Here is a 17,247-nt window from a genome sequence, read left to right as displayed (position 1 = left end):
TGATCCCTTTGTTCTGCTTGGTCCTAGGGACACTGTAAGCGGTTGTATCACCAGACCTGGAAAGTGCATCCTGTACTCTCACCAGATATATGCACTGTTCGTGTAAGCCTCCTGGTTAGGGAAGATCTGGATGTGTTTCCTTACAGTTAAATTGTCAGCGCAGAAGGTATTGTACACAAGCACAGAGAATATGTATGTCTTCACCGCTCTGCTGATTGGTATCAGTCTATTGATGAGGTCCTGTAAGTTGCTGTCAGGAACAATGAGAGGTGCCTGTATGCTAGCCAATTCATGTGTATCCACATAGGGTATACACATGCATCCTAGGGTGTAACTAGGTTTGTGTGTCAGTTATGGCACAGGAGTCTTGGGTAATTCCTCTCACAGCTGTACACAGTCTTAGTCTGGCCTGCGCTCCAACTCTCTCTCACCGCTTTTGTTTTCTCTGTGCTGCCTGCTTTGATTGATGAGCACTATGGCAACACGGAAGCCTCTGTGTCCTTTGTGTTCCACCTAGCTCCAGTGACATGCCAGCAATGTCATTTAAAGCTGATATATCACGCATATTCCTAATGTGTAGTAGTTCTTGTTGGCTTTTGGATATGCATGTAAGTCTGTTACCTGTGAAAAGACATGTACAAAAGGAAATTAAAAAGAAAAGGTAGCCTTGGTTTAGTGAGTGCAGAACTGTAGCATCTAGATGCGCTGCCATCTTGCTTCAAACATTGAGTTATACTGTCCCTACATTGTAGCTACCCATGGCCATCATGATGTTGTTCTATGTGCACTTGATGTTTCGTTTCAGCTGGTGTTACAGGAGGTGTTTGCCACAAAAGTTTAATGTTGTTTGCATGTCACCACAAACATGTGAAAACAGACACACTTCATAAGTGGACAAAGCTACACTGGTAGTTATCTTGCAACACTGCCATAGGATTTAAAGTGACCATACAGTTTGGTCCCATTCTCAATGTTCACATGAATGCTCATACGAACCCTGGACAGTTGCACTTACCTATTCTACATTAGCCATTAAACACCATTAGTCACATATAATTAAGATTTGCCAAACTACACTGCAAGCAGAGATTAAAAAACAATAATAAAGCTTTCTGGTGCAAATCTACAAACCAACCTCTGCAAACTGACATGCTAGCGCATGCCACAAGAATATGACAAGAATATGGCAGTTGGATGTATGCATGAGACTAGATATGACTTTCATTTGCACAATTGGTTCAGTTGTATCAATAAACAACTCTAGCTCTGATCATAGAATTGCAGAAAAATGGCTTTTATACACTGAAATGGGAGATGATAGACTAAAATGAAAGTATTTAAAAGTATATTTTTACAGTCCCACTGGACTCTATTCTCTCAGTTTAAAAATGTATCAGTACACATTTTCAACTTAATTTCTATTGTCTGGCTCAAAAACCTGTGGTTACTTATTTGAAGCTTGCTTTCAGGAAATGGTCATGGTGGTTTGTTCTACCTGAATGTTCAAAAACGAGTGAGTGAATGATCTCAAGCATCACTTTTCTAGTGATAAAATGAAATTTTCTGGAATTATGTGTTGGATTTTTTGGTTGATTTTATGCAAGTTGGTATGTCTAAGTGGTAAGTTATTTATTTTTATTTCAACCATTGAGCTGAGAACTTTTTTTCTTAATTTTGAAAATGGAAATGAAAATGAAAAATTGCTTAAACAAAGAGATTATATTTCTAATATGGTGATGGATATTGTAGTCTTAGATTGACCAAAATCATCACAAACATCTTTGCCGCCGAGTGAAAAGTGACATTCACTCTGCAGTGCTTTTAGGAACTAGATCAAAAGTAGTTTCATTATTGCCAAAATGAAAAGCTCTCCTTTGTGATTTTATACAGGTTAAAAAATTAGTCCAAGTAGTTACTGAACTGGATATTTCAGTAAATGCTTAACAAATTTCAGTGCTTGAAAACAGTGCTTGAAATCTTTTTGGGTCATATTTTGGCTCTTTTTGGGTCATATTTTTATTGTTCCACCACAGGTGAGAACGAATGCAAAAACAAACTAATAAACCATACCAACAAAACTACTGAGCTGCGGACTGATGTTCTGCTGCCATGTTACTTTGAACCGGTCCTCCTCGGATCAGACATGACTGCAGATATAGTAGCAGTGTGGACTCAGAAGAATGAAGCGATTATAGATGGCTTAATAAACTTATAAATGTCTAAAAGTGCTTATGTAAACCTCCGGCTTTAAACCTGAGGCTACTGCTACTGAAACTGTCCTGTGAGTTTTACTTTATATACCTGTCTCACACAAACCAGGGCAAAAATTATGAATTAAAAATTTAAGAAGTATGTTTGTTTTAGAAAGTATATGTCAAATATAGAGTTAGTAGAGTGTAAAAATGGTTCTCATAGCCGAGGTTGTGCTGTGAAAGGACATATGTATGAGATGTGAAAAAGTGTCAGACAACCAACTATCTGCTTTTGTCATAAAGGAAGCTCAGAGAGTGACTGGCAGGAAAACAAAAAAAAAAATCCACCTAGAACCAACCCCCCCCCCCACCTCCAAAACCGCCTAACGTCGCTGTCAGTACCTTTCAAGAGACATCTGCATCTGTGGCAGTAGCTGTCTCGGAACTGTGGCTTTTAAGATGTTTGAGCGGTAAGAATCTGTTCTATGGGATTATCTGTATTTTTTAATGACTCGTATTGCTGTAAAACAGTACACAAACATGCTGTTACAAAGACTATTGCGCTTGTTTAGTTTTGGTTAAAGTAAAAGAGTTTTAGTTAATTGTCACATATTCTACCATAAAACTTGATAGGTGGTACCAGCGAGTGCAAAAAGCTGTGGTAAATACGTCCCCCATAATAAATAGCCAAGGTGTGGTTCATGTAGAATTTTTAATGTGTGAATACTATTATATATCATTTGTTGCAGAGTTGGTGCTGCAATGTGCACAGTGTTACAGTAGAAATAATAATGGCAAATATTAATGGCAAACCATAGCACCAGCAAAAGAAAATCTCAGATGTTGCCCCTGAACCCGAGCAGAGAATTCTTTGCAATAAGGGCATTTAATCTTTAATTGCAGGAGAGAGCATATGCAACAGGTCTAATATTGGGAGCATCAACATAACCACTGAGCTGCGGTCTGATGTTCTGCTGCCATGTTACTTTGAACCGGTCCTCCTCGGATCAGACATGACTGCAGATATAGTAGCAGTGTGGACTCAGAAGAATGAAGCGATTATAGATGGCTTAATAAACTTATAAATGTCTAAAAGTGCTTATGTAAACCTCCGGCTTTAAACCTGAGGCTACTGCTACTGAAACTGTCCTGTGAGTTTTACTTTATATACCTGTCTCACACAAACCAGGGCAAAAATTATGAATTAAAAATTTAAGAAGTATGTTTGTTTTAGAAAGTATATGTCAAATATAGAGTTAGTAGAGTGTAAAAATGGTTCTCATAGCCGAGGTTGTGCTGTGAAAGGACATATGTATGAGATGTGAAAAAGTGTCAGACAACCAACTATCTGCTTTTGTCATAAAGGAAGCTCAGAGAGTGACTGGCAGGAAAACAAAAAAAAAAATCCACCTAGAACCAACCCCCCCCCCCCCCCACCTCCAAAACCGCCTAACGTCGCTGTTAGTACCTTTCAAGAGACATCTGCATCTGTGGCAGTAGCAGATGCAAAATGGTCCTGCACTGGGTCATGATCCTAACTGCTGTCTCGGAACTGTGGCTTTTAAGATGTTTGAGCGGTAAGAATCTGTTCTATGGGATTATCTGTATTTTTTAATGACTCGTATTGCTGTAAAACAGTACACAAACATGCTGTTACAAAGACTATTGCGCTTGTTTAGTTTTGGTTAAAGTAAAAGAGTTTTAGTTAATTGTCACATATTCTACCATAAAACTTGATAGGTGGTACCAGCGAGTGCAAAAAGCTGTGGTAAATACGTCCCCCATAATAAATAGCCAAGGTGTGGTTCATGTAGAATTTTTAATGTGTGAATACTATTATATATCATTTGTTGCAGAGTTGGTGCTGGAATGTGCACAGTGTTACAGTAGAAATAATAATGGCAAATATTAATGGCAAACCATAGCACCAGCAAAAGAAAATCTCAGATGTTGCCCCTGAACCCGAGCAGAGAATTCTTTGCAATAAGGGCATTTAATCTTTAATTGCAGGAGAGAGCATATGCAACAGGTCTAATATTGGCAGCATCAACATAACCACTGAGCTGCGGTCTGATGTTCTGCTGCCATGTTACTTTGAACCGGTCCTCCTCGGATCAGACATGACTGCAGATATAGTAGCAGTGTGGATTCAGGAGAATGAAGCAATACCTAATCTACTGGAGATCACTCTGCAGGGTGACGTCAGGTCCTGGAATATCAAAGGTGGACGTATTAAAACATTCTCCAAACTCTCAGTATCTGGAAATTTCTCCATCCTCCTCCATAAAGTGAACCAGTCTGATCTGGGTCTCTACCGCTGCGAGCTGTTTAAGGGGATAAACTGCAGCATTGCATACCAGGACATTGGCTTACATACAGGTGAGTGAAATATAACTTTATATTTCAGTTGTGATTAACATACATCATGGGATACAGTGACCACACATTTCTGCATAATTTTGACAGAAACATCTTAATTGTGTTTCCTTTATAGCAAATCGATGATATTCATTCTATTTTTCAGTGAAAGGGTCTCATACCCAGAATGCTTTGGTGCAGAACTGGCTCTTCATAGCTGGGGGAGGAGCAGTCGCTCTTCTTGTTCTTGTGGTTTCACTGTGTGGTTTGAAGCGCACATGTGCCAGTAAGTAATAGATAATGCAGATGAGGACGAGGTGAAATGAAAGAAATAACATTTTAACATTTTTACAACTTTCCCCCCTTTTTTCTGATAGACGCATCAAATAGGTCACTCTATGAAAACACAGGTTTTCAACAAAGTAAGAGTTTCACATTTAAATAATGAATAATTCATTTTTAATTAATGTTTTGTTTTGTTTTGTTTTAAAATAATGTTTAATGTAGTGTAATGTTTTATTTAATGTTTGGCTACACATAAAACCATTAGAAATCAATTAAAAGTGTGTGGTGTTTTGGAAGGAATGAAAAGATAATGTCTAAGGTTGCAGTTATGCAAACAGTGTTTATTTAACAAATGCACTCTGCGACAAGTTAAAAAAAAGAAGATATTTGAAGTCTAGTGATCTACAACTGAGCAATAATCTACTCTTAAAACAATGCTGGCAAACCTATAAAAAGCAGGCAATCTGTTTAAAAGATCTTTTTAGACGTGTCTTGAATAAACACATACGAACAATAGACAGGAACTGATGAGCATTGGATGTCATTACCAGTAAGTATATATTTATGTGGACAGACCATGCATGTTTCTGCCTTTACAGGTTCCCCTGCCTCCAAGGTCAGCTGCGGTACAACCCCGTTTTCTGCACATGACAGTGGTTCCCTTTTCTCTGGACAACCTGGTAACTATGCATCTCCTCAAACACTCTCAGGGTATCTTATATTGTCATATTGATAGGCCTGATCATCTGTCCTCATCACAAAGTGAAAGAAAGAAATTAGAGCTTAAATTTACAAACTGTCACCAAGTTCAAACAGACCCACAGGAAATGAATGTTCTATATTTGGACTGACAGTTCTATCTGATGCCAGGGGGAGTGTAATCTGTTTGCACAGTGTAACACAAAGACCAAAAGGCAGCAAATGGCATGGCAGGTATTACTAACGAGATCGCAAATTTGAGAAATTAGTTCTTTTTATAGGAGCGTTCTCCAATTTTAGTCAGTCATGGGATATTGCTTAATCTCATTTATTGCTTAATCTCATTTATTGCTTAATCTCATCTACATCTGTGTTTTCTTTCTAATTTTTGCTCTTCTAGGTATACAATTTACATGCACAAAGTTCATTCAATGAACCAAGTTACGCCAGCCTTATGTGTGTTCTTACATGTACTGCAGTTTCCATGGAAGACTGAGTAGGTTAGTGGGTTGCTGTCATGTCATTGTAATATGGTAGACCCAGATGGAACCAGTGGGCCTGATCTTGAGGTGCCAGTGAGGCTGGGAATGGCCTTAATCACTGGGGAGGCCAGTATAGATCTGTGTTCTTGGGGAATGCTTGGTTGTGTAATAGGAAAAATCCATGTGGAACTGGTGACACTGAGTACACTTTAATGGTGCCAGTGGGGCCAATTTTATGAGTTAGAAAGTGGCTGTGTGTGGGGCATCACAGCTGGTAAACAGGGAGAGTAATATTGTGTTTGCTGTTGGCATAGTGCATAAAGCCCATATGGAACCGTGTCACAGGGGCATTAACTGTGTCGCAGGGGCTGGGTACACCCTTAGTCACCAGGGTGGCCAGTTTGGGTTTACGTTTAAAAAACGTGTATGTGTCTGTGTAAACGTAAGCTTGGAGGGTGTGGGGCTGGGATGCTAGATCTCATTGTTGAGCTTCCTGGAGGCGTTGTAGACTTAAGTCAATGAAATATTGAGCAAGCAAGGTGCCTACCTGATGACCCCTGTGAAGAGCTTGTACGCTTAAGGTTGCTGGTATGGACTGAGTAGGCAGGACTCTATGTGAAGCGCTAATGGTTTGGCACACGTATTATCCCGTGTATAAGTAGAATTGCTCATTCAATGTAGTACTTGCCACTTGCTTCTTGTCGGTATCAGAGAGGAGTGCTCTGTTTCTCTTGCACAGGCAAGCAGAAAAACATGGAACTCAATGAAAGGAAAGGCAACAGTTGGTTTGGTGAGTATTAATTCTGACAAGACTGCTAATTTGAGAACCTTTTTCACCACGTAATGGAAGGCTTCTCATAAATTATTGTTATTAAAGTATTCTTTGATAGGTCTTGCTAACTAGATGATACTTTTGGTACTGCTATGTGTAGCTGGGTTACGGAATGCGTATTATTATTATGATTAGCTTCATAACTACATTTGTGCCTCTCACCAAATTGTGCATCTCAACCCTTTTTATGGTAAACATTTTACTTGTTGCCATTTTTCTGTTCAATGAAGCAGCCAAGTCTGAAAGTGGAATTTATACCAAGAAGCCTGAAAAAAACAGTTCTATCTACGCTAACAACCATGTGGAAACTGCTGAGATTTATGCCAACAGCTGAGAGTTTACTTATTGTTAGAGAGAGTAATGGAATTTACAAATTGTCAAAAAAATGATTTATTGCTTGATTTTATATATATATATATATATATATATATATATATATATATATATATATATATATATATATATATATATATATAAAATTATTAATATTATATGGTTTATGATGTGACTATTATATGAAAATAAATTAAAACACAATGAGGGATCCTCAAAATAGTTTTATTGACTTAAAAAAAATTTTATTGTGAAATATTCAAGTGATTAAAGTAAATAAAATTTACACGTCTTAAATGAATACATACCACCCAGTCTTTAATGTCTGCTCCGCTCTGCTGCTGGTCATGTACTGATTCTCAAACATGCGTATGGGTCTCTGTTGTCTGTCCGAGTCTCTCTCTCTCTCTCTCTCTCTCTCTCTCTCTCTCTCTCTCTCTCTCTCTCTCTCTCTCGCTCTCTCTCTCACTCACCCATCCCACTCTCTCCCACTGGCTTATTATCAAACATGCGTCTGTGTCTGTGCGTGTCTCTCTCTCTCTCTCTCACTCACCCACCCACTCACTCACTCACCCATCCCACTCTCTCATTGGCTGATTCTCTAAGAAGTCACACCTCCTCAAAAGTCCTCAACCTATCATGCAGTAAAAACGTTCTGACAAAAATTGATAAATAGCCCCTCACCCATCCCACTCTCTCCCATTGGCCACCACCATACAGGCAACCTCCAGGTTCAGAGCTAGATCAGAAAGGTAAAGTTTTGGCACCTTTTTTTCGTTGTATCCAACCAACCAGACCTGTGTAAAAGAGGTTTCTTTAATTGAGAAATATTATTGTGGATAAAGAAAATTTAAAGTTTTCAGTCTCATACTACACCAGTTTTTCTCCACTTTCTATGTTTGTTTTCTCTCTCTCAATACACACACCTCTCCCCAACACCTCTTTACATCTTATTTACCAGATGTTCTAAAACAGTGGCAATAAGCAAAACTTTTCAGAAAACATCACAATGTTTCCTTTTATTTAATTTTCTGTGATCTCTAAACAAATGTGGTTACTATACAAGTCACCATGCACTATACTATACAAGTTTTATCACACTAGGTTCTTGTCCGTTATCACACTTTGGGCCCTTAACAATTTTCAGTGCACTCCACATCTGAGAGTGGTGTTGGGGAGGGGTGGATTGTAATTTACAGCTTTTATCCGAAAACCATTTCTTTTTCTCCACCTACACTTCTTTCTTTAAGTCGCTCTTCTTGTTCTTGTGGTTTCACTGTGTGGTTTGAAGCGCACATGTGCCAGTAAGTAATAGATAATGCAGATGAGGACGAGGTGAAATGAAAGAAATAACATTTTAACATTTTTACACCTTTCCCCCCTTTTTTCTCATAGACGCATCAAATAGGTCACTCTATGAAAACACAGGTTTTCAACAAAGTAAGAGTTTCACATTTAAATAATGAATAATTCATTTTTAATTAATGTTTTGTTTTGTTTTGTTTTAAATTAATGTTTAATGTAGTGTAATGTTTTATTTAATGTTTGGCTACACATAAAACCATTAGAAATCAATTAAAAGTGTGTGGTGTTTTGGAAGGAATGAAAAGATAATGTCTAAGGTTGCAGTTATGCAAACAGTGTTTATTTAACAAATGCACTCTGCGACAAGTTAAAAAAAAGAAGATATTTGAAGTCTAGTGATCTACAACTGAGCAATAATCTACTCTTAAAACAATGCTGGCAAACCTATAAAAAGCAGGCAATCTGTTTAAAAGATCTTTTTAGACGTGTCTTGAATAAACACATACGAACAATAGACAGGAACTGATGAGCATTGGATGTCATTACCAGTAAGTATATATTTATGTGGACAGACCATGCATGTTTCTGCCTTTACAGGTTCCCCTGCCTCCAAGGTCAGCTGCGGTACAACCCCGTTTTCTGCACATGACAGTGGTTCCCTTTTCTCTGGACAACCTGGTAACTATGCATCTCCTCAAACACTCTCAGGGTATCTTATATTGTCATATTGATAGGCCTGATCATCTGTCCTCATCACAAAGTGAAAGAAAGAAATTAGAGCTTAAATTTACAAACTGTCACCAAGTTCAAACAGACCCACAGGAAATGAATGTTCTATATTTGGACTGACAGTTCTATCTGATGCCAGGGGGAGTGTAATCTGTTTGCACAGTGTAACACAAAGACCAAAAGGCAGCAAATGGCATGGCAGGTATTACTAACGAGATCGCAAATTTGAGAAATTAGTTCTTTTTATAGGAGCGTTCTCCAATTTTAGTCAGTCATGGGATATTGCTTAATCTCATTTATTGCTTAATCTCATTTATTGCTTAATCTCATCTACATCTGTGTTTTCTTTCTAATTTTTGCTCTTCTAGGTATACAATTTACATGCACAAAGTTCATTCAATGAACCAAGTTACGCCAGCCTTATGTGTGTTCTTACATGTACTGCAGTTTCCATGGAAGACTGAGTAGGTTAGTGGGTTGCTGTCATGTCATTGTAATATGGTAGACCCAGATGGAACCAGTGGGCCTGATCTTGAGGTGCCAGTGAGGCTGGGAATGGCCTTAATCACTGGGGAGGCCAGTATAGATCTGTGTTCTTGGGGAATGCTTGGTTGTGTAATAGGAAAAATCCATGTGGAACTGGTGACACTGAGTACACTTTAATGGTGCCAGTGGGGCCAATTTTATGAGTTAGAAAGTGGCTGTGTGTGGGGCATCACAGCTGGTAAACAGGGAGAGTAATATTGTGTTTGCTGTTGGCATAGTGCATAAAGCCCATATGGAACCGTGTCACAGGGGCATTAACTGTGTCACAGGGGCTGGGTACACCCTTAGTCACCAGGGTGGCCAGTTTGGGTTTACGTTTAAAAAACGTGTATGTGTCTGTGTAAACGTAAGCTTGGAGGGTGTGGGGCTGGGATGCTAGATCTCATTGTTGAGCTTCCTGGAGGCGTTGTAGACTTAAGTCAATGGAATATTGAGCAAGCAAGGTGCCTACCTGATGACCCCTGTGAAGAGCTTGTACGCTTAAGGTTGCTGGTATGGACTGAGTAGGCAGGACTCTATGTGAAGCGCTAATGGTTTGGCACACGTATTATCCCGTGTATAAGTAGAATTGCTCATTCAATGTAGTACTTGCCACTTGCTTCTTGTCGGTATCAGAGAGGGTGCTCTGTTTCTCTTGCACAGGCAAGCAGAAAAACATGGAACTCAATGAAAGGAAAGGCAACAGTTGGTTTGGTGAGTATTAATTCTGACAAGACTGCTAATTTGAGAACCTTTTTCACCACGTAATGGAAGGCTTCTCATAAATTATTGTTATTAAAGTATTCTTTGATAGGTCTTGCTAACTAGATGATACTTTTGGTACTGCTATGTGTAGCTGGGTTACGGAATGCGTATTATTATTATGATTAGCTTCATAACTACATTTGTGCCTCTCACCAAATTGTGCATCTCAACCCTTTTTATGGTAAACATTTTACTTGTTGCCATTTTTCTGTTCAATGAAGCAGCCAAGTCTGAAAGTGGAATTTATACCAAGAAGCCTGAAAAAAACAGTTCTATCTACGCTAACAACCATGTGGAAACTGCTGAGATTTATGCCAACAGCTGAGAGTTGACTGATTGTTAGAGAGAGCAATGGAATTTTCAAACTGTCAAAAAAATGATTTATTGCTTGATTTTATATATATCATATAATATTAATAATTATATATATATATATATATATATATATATATATATAATTATTAATATTATATATATATATATATATATATATATATATATATATAATTATTAATATTATATGATTTATGATGTGACAATATTATATGAAAATAAATTAAAACACAATGAGGGATCCTCAAAATAGTTTTATTGACTTAAAAAAATGTATTGTGAAATATTCAAGTGATTAAAGTAAATAAAAGTTACAAGTCTTAAATGAATACATACCACCCAGTCTTTAATGTCTGCTCCGCTCCGCTGCTGGTCATGTACTGATTCTCAAATATGCGTATGGGTCTCTGTTGTCTGTCTGAGTCTCTCTCTCTCTCTCTCTCTCTCTCTCTCTCTCTCTCTCTCTCTCTCTCTCTCTCTCTCTCTCTCTCTCTCTCTCTCTCTCTCTCTCTCTCTCTCTCTCTCTCTCTCTCTCACTCACCCATCCCACTCTCTCCCAATGGCTTATTATCAAACATGCGTCTGTGTGTGTGTATGTCTCTCTCTCTCTCTCTCTCTCTCTCTCTCTCACTCACCCACCCACTCACTCACTCACCCATCCCACTCTCTCATTGGCTGATTCTCTAAGAAGTCACACCTCCTCAAAAGTCCTCAACCTATCATGCAGTACAAACCTTCTGACAAAAATTGATAAATAGCCCCTGACCCATCCCACTCCCTCCCATTGGCTGATTCTCTAAGAAATCACCCCCCCCCCCACTCACCCCCCCCCCCCCCCATCACTTATTATTGTGGATAAAGAAAATTAAAGTTTTCAGTCTCATACTACACCAGTTTTTCTCCACTTTCTATGTTTGTTTTCTCTCTCTCAACACACACACCTCTCCTCAACACCTCTTTACATCTTATTTACCAGATGTTCTAAAACAGTGGCAATAAGCAAAACCTTTCAGAAAACATCACAATGTTACCTTTTATTTATTTTTCTGTGATCTCTAATCAAATGTGGTTACTATACAAGTCACCATGCACTATACTATACAAGTTTTATCACACTAGGTTCTTGTCCGTTATCACACTTTGGGCCCTTAACAATTTTCAGTGCACTCCACATCTGAGAGTGGTGTTGGGGAGGGGTGGATTGTAATTTACAGCTTTTATCCGAAAACCATTTCTTTTTCTCCACCTACACGCGTTTTACGGTACTTCACTCCTTTAGTTCACAGTCGTAATTGTAAGCGATACATCTGAAAACTTTTGTCAAGACCTCTGAATGAACATGGCTCAACCGTTTTCAACAGGTAAGCAATTCAGTAATGTTTAACTAATTCATGCTATACCTTATATTAGTAAAATTTACTAAAAAGGCTAACGTGTATCTAGCTATTTATTTAATTAGCTAATGGTTGAAATACTTTATTATGCGTTGTATGATTTAACTCGGTGGGGCTTAGCGTCGTAATTAATTTCAGGTCTAGATAAAACATACATTTTAACAAACAATCATTACGTATTATGTACAAGCTATCATATCTATTCTTTTTGCGAGCTAGCTAGAAAGAATATTGTCTTTATTCTGATTATTTTTGATCAATATGAAATATGACCATTGTGTTTTAGAGTATGTGAAACATTTTGATCGACTGAAACTCTTTTGATCGACGGCTTATTCTCATGGCTAGCTATATAGAAAAACTTTAACTTCGAACTAGGTAATTCTATTTACTTAAATTAAGCATTAAATGACGTAACATCTATTTGTTCTGGTAAAGAGGATACCATCATGATGATCTTTTATGGTCACGGTTTATAATTCTGTTCTATGTATTCCGTAGGTTCAGACAATCACGAGTTCCTTGAATCTGTGGAGAGAATTGCCGACCAAGGTAATTTCTAATTCGTGAACTTTTTTTACATTTTAATTTTATGTAATTTATTTATCATTTTATTTTATTTTGTTATTTTTTTATTAGCAGATATAAGGACACAAGATGATGATGAAACAGTTTATATACTGAATGAGTTGATACAAGGTATTATATTCTAGAGGGAGTCTAACATATGTTAAAATACTGCATTTTGTCTAATAGTTTATGCAGTGCATTATTTTGTCACACAGAGGCAGAAGGGGTGAATCCCTCAACCGTCAACCACCATTCATCGAGCCCTCCGGCTGAGCTCACAATTTTTTCAGGGGACCTCATACAACCGGCGACGTCTTTAGAAACGAATGCAGAGGCCACTGTGGCTTACAACAAACGTCTAAATAACTCTGTTTAAGCTGTTCAACCACTAACCTGTAGGCCACCATCACCGCATAAGTATAATTTAAAAAGCATGATTTTTAATCACATTTATACTAGAACAATTGAATCAAATGTTTTTTTTCTAAGATGGCTCTAACGATGGGGATCAGGAGTTGAGTCTGTTTGACTGGGAGGCTGATTTAAGAGCGCCTCCCCCATCATGTGAGTGGTCGGATAAAGAATTCTAGCTAATTACTGAAAATATTCCATATTTTTCCCCACTCGATTCCTAAAATCTGTTATCAATTGTGTTTAGTCAACAGTGACACGTCGTACTAGGATCAGACACAGCAATCGGAAGTGGGAGAAGCAACAGCTGCAGCAGCATCACCTCCTGACGATCTTTTACAACAGGAAAGTATGTTCTCCGACCTATGTTATGAAAAAGAACTTCTGGATCGAGTATTTGCTAAACTGATCTCTACACCTGTATACGGTCCTGGGTTTGGGTTTGGTTCTGCGTTGTATGACGTGTTGAGATTTCTAAATCAGTGTACATCAGAAGGAATATTGCTGTTACACATGCATAGTGAATATGCGGCATCATACTATGGCTCAGAAATGTCCGAATAATAACCCACTAGGTAACGCTTCAAAAAAATCTGAAAACACACAGGTTAGTCAAAATGACATTTTCTATGAACTGAATAAAAGTTTAATAAATCTCCAAAATACTTTACCCCAACAAGATTCTTTGAATCAATATGTACTACACGCTGTAAATAAACTAAATGAAAGTCCAGCTTTAACGTCAGAATCTGTTAGTCAAAATGAATATGTACTGCAAAGTCCTGAAAACACACAGGTTAGTCAAAACAACATTTTCTATGAACTGAATCAGTGCTTGGCTGCGTTAAATGAGAGGTTCTTAAGTGTTGAATGTGCTCAACAGCTGGGTTCACAGAAATCTTCAACCAGTTTTAATAACGAAGAACAGAGTCCTAGAACTTATAAAACTGATGTAAAATTTCTCCCTTCAGATAATACTGAAAACCGTATGGAAACGAAACAAATGGGTTATGGTATATATCCTGACATTAGAATAATTCGTAGAGAAAAGTTCAATAACACAGAAATTAGGAGGAGAGTTAATTTTGCCTCACTGGGTAACGTTAACAGTTTTGTAGAATTATACAATTACATTCTAGAGGTTATAAACGGCATGATGGATACCATTAATGGAAGAGCTGGTCCGAGAGATGCTGTAAATTTTCTAGTTCAAGGTCCTAATATGAATGTTTCATCACAACTTGAGTTGAATAACGGGGCTGTGGAACTAAACTCTTTTCTAACTACGCTTGAGAAAGCTATGCAGATCAATCTTGAAATCCTGGCAAGTGATAGTATGGAATTTGTGATTCAGATAGTACACCCCCCAAAGGTGGTGTTAGAAATAAATTATCACACCTCTTCAGATCAGACGTTTTCTGAAGACATCTGTATGTTTTTTACAACACTGACAGTAATCTATGTTTTGCTTTATGCGTCGCACAGCTTTTGAATCCTCAGGAAACACCCCAATACATTGCAAATGTTGCTAGTCAGATACAGCGAGGTGTAGGATTTTCCGATAATGATTCGGTTAGTTTTAACGATATAAACCGATTTGAGAAGTTACTGAATTGTAAAATAGTTGTGTTGTATCAGACGTTCAACAAAAGCGGTTACTCTTTTTTTGAAACTGGCAGGACACCCCATGAGAAAACCATTTTCTTATTCTTACATGACAACCATTACTACGGTGTTAAAAATATTGAGGGTCTTCTCGGGTTTCAATACCTCTGTCGTTTTTGTTACAAAGGACTCACAAGTATGAGAAAACACAAATGTGAGTATTATTGTAACGTATGTCTTGATCCGGAATGCTATAGTTATACTCAGAATACAATGCAGTGTTCAGATTGTCTAAGCTGGAGGAAAAGAAAACTTCAGTCAACCCGGCAAAGAGATCCCTAGCTAAACTCGCGATGAATTCTTTGTGGGGTAAGATGTGTCAAAAACCAGACAGGTCAAACACGGTTTTGATCAGAGATCCTGATGAGTTTTTAGAGTACATGTTCTCAAACCTGTACGATGTAAGTCATTTATCTTTTCTGAACGACGAGGTGGCATTGGTGCAGTGGCGTCACAAGGACATCAGGTGCTATAAACCGGGGTACGCTAACATGTTTATAGGTATTTTTACGACCGTATATGCTAGGCTCGAGCTGTACAATTTGATAGATCGTTTACAAGACCGTTGCTTGTACACAGATACAGATAGCATCATCTTCAAAAGTCGTCAAGGTGATTGGATACCGCCTTTGGGTGATTACCTGGGGGGTCTTACAAGTGAGTTGGACTGTGGTGACGAGATTGTAGAATTTGTCAGCTCAGGACCTAAAACACACGGGTATAGGACTCCCAAAGGTAAAATAACAATGAAAGCCAAAGGTATCACTTTAAACTATTCAAATGCTAAACTGGTAAACCTGAAATCTCTGACAGAACTGGTTGACGAATGTGTGAAAAACAGTGGTCAGACTAGAGTACTTACGACCAACCACAATCAAATCATGAGAGATAAAATGGGCTTTCTCTTGAAAAACAAATCACAAATTAAAAGATTCAGCATTGTTTATGATAAATGTGTTTTGTTGCTCAATTTCAGGACTCTGCTGTACGGGTATTAAGAATCTGATTGTATATAGGATTTGTGGTTTTTTTTTGTGTTATTTGTGGCGTTTAACGGGTTAAGGAGGATGCGGGGACGAAGCACGTTAAACAGAACATACGTTTTAATCACACACACACACACACACACACACACACACACACACACACACACACACACACACACACACACACACACACACACACACACACACACACACACACACACACACACACACACACACACACACACACACACACACACACACACACACACACACACACACACACACAACAGGAGTCAAACACCGACCACTTCGACGATACCACACGAGACTTATATACACTCATGACAATTACACACAACAAGGATCAGGTGCACAACACAAGAGGGCGTGGCAATACGGATCCGCACACATACACACACACACACACAGACATTTGAGGGGGGAGGGTCCGTACCGTCACATTATTGTAAAATGTCTGTAACTCGTTGTTTTGATGCTAGAATGCAAGTACCATTTTCATGTATCATTTGCGGTCCTATCAATAGCGGAAAATCTTTTTCCATTAAAACGTTACTTGAAAATTGTAATGAGACGTTATCCAAAGTTCCTGATAACATTGTATGGTGTTATACCTGTTGGCAACCTCTGTATGATGAGCTGATGAACAAAATAAACATTAATTTTGTTCAGGGAATACCAGAATCTTTGTGTGATGATGAATTGTTTCCCCGCAGCAAGACTAACCTTCTAATTCTAGACGATTTGATGAATAACGCCAGTAAGAACGAAGAAATAGAAAAGGCTTTTACAAAATATACTCATCACAGGAACTTGAGTGTATTGTGTTTGGCACAGAATCTGTTGGGTTTTTTTTTCAGGGAAAGACCAGCAGAACTATCAACCTGAACGCAAACTACATGATTTTATTTAAGAACCCCAGAGACAAGTCACAGGTTAGCGTATTGGCTCGTACAGATGTATCCGGGAATGTCAAATATTTTGTGGAATGTTTTCAAGACGCCACCTGTAGACCTTACAGGTATTTATTTGTAGACTTGAAAGCTCAGACGCCAGAAGACCTTTGTTTAGGTCAAGCGCGTTTTCCTGGGAGACCCCTGCGGTGTACATTCCTAAGAAAAAAGCTTTAAAATATTGGGGGGGGGGGGGGGGGGGGGGGGGGAAATGAAAATGTCTACACAACTAAAGTCAAATCTAACGTTGCTGAATATCCTTTATAAGTCATCCCCCCGGCAGAGGAAGGTTATATTACGCAAGGCGTCGGCGGATCTCATACTTTCCATTTGCGAATTGGCTTTTAATCTACTCCGTGGTAACATCCCTCTGACGGCTCGTCAGTATCAGCTTTTGAAAAGACATAAAAAG

At 38.4% G+C, this 17,247-nt stretch overlaps 1 protein-coding gene and 1 long non-coding RNA gene across 6 annotated transcripts; both read left to right on the top strand.

The window, feature by feature from the left end:
• The first annotated feature begins 2,607 nt into the window (after positions 1-2,607).
• LOC118241601 lies at positions 2,608-3,593 on the top strand. Its single transcript, XR_004776244.1, has 3 exons — positions 2,608-2,662; positions 3,096-3,343; positions 3,567-3,593. It is a non-coding gene; the product is annotated as an uncharacterized LOC118241601 (long non-coding RNA).
• Positions 3,594-3,696: 103 nt separating this feature from the next.
• LOC113589995 lies at positions 3,697-10,880 on the top strand. 5 transcript variants are annotated; one of them, XR_004776200.1, is made up of 12 exons: positions 3,697-3,769; positions 4,203-4,571; positions 4,717-4,836; positions 4,928-4,972; positions 5,435-5,515; positions 6,756-6,806; positions 8,577-8,621; positions 9,084-9,164; positions 9,355-9,417; positions 9,584-9,683; positions 10,404-10,454; positions 10,727-10,750. XR_004776200.1 is itself a non-coding variant. In XM_035527386.1 (10 exons), exons 1-10 carry the CDS (start codon positions 3,703-3,705, stop codon positions 10,828-10,830), a joined length of 1,011 nt encoding a protein of 336 aa, XP_035383279.1. In that variant the 5' UTR covers positions 3,697-3,702; the 3' UTR covers positions 10,831-10,880. The 5 variants fall into 5 exon arrangements, 4 of the variants coding, with proteins under 4 accessions (XP_035383279.1, XP_035383278.1, XP_035383281.1 ...); XM_035527386.1 differs by lacking the exons at positions 9,355-9,417; positions 9,584-9,683 and having other exon boundaries at positions 10,730-10,880; XM_035527385.1 differs by lacking the exons at positions 9,355-9,417; positions 9,584-9,683 and having other exon boundaries at positions 10,727-10,880.
• Positions 10,881-17,247: the final 6,367 nt, after the last annotated feature.

This window comes from Electrophorus electricus, chromosome 6 (assembly GCF_013358815.1).
Source record: "Electrophorus electricus isolate fEleEle1 chromosome 6, fEleEle1.pri, whole genome shotgun sequence".
NCBI classification, from domain to species: domain Eukaryota; kingdom Metazoa; phylum Chordata; class Actinopteri; order Gymnotiformes; family Gymnotidae; genus Electrophorus; species Electrophorus electricus.
Note: the sequence above shows the minus strand (reverse complement) of the source record. Positions and strands in the feature narration are given on the sequence as shown.

Excerpts from the sequence above, each read along its gene's own strand:
- LOC113589995 (XM_035527385.1), top strand. The coding sequence starts at position 3,703 with ATGGTCCTGCACTGGGTCATGATCCTAACTGCTGTCTCGGAACTGTGG. Across the intron at positions 4,973-5,434 it reads AAACACAGGTTTTCAACAAA|GTTCCCCTGCCTCCAAGGTC; the intron begins GTAAGAGTTTCA and ends CTGCCTTTACAG. Across the intron at positions 10,455-10,726 it reads GAAAGGCAACAGTTGGTTTG|CAGCCAAGTCTGAAAGTGGA; the intron begins GTGAGTATTAAT and ends TGTTCAATGAAG.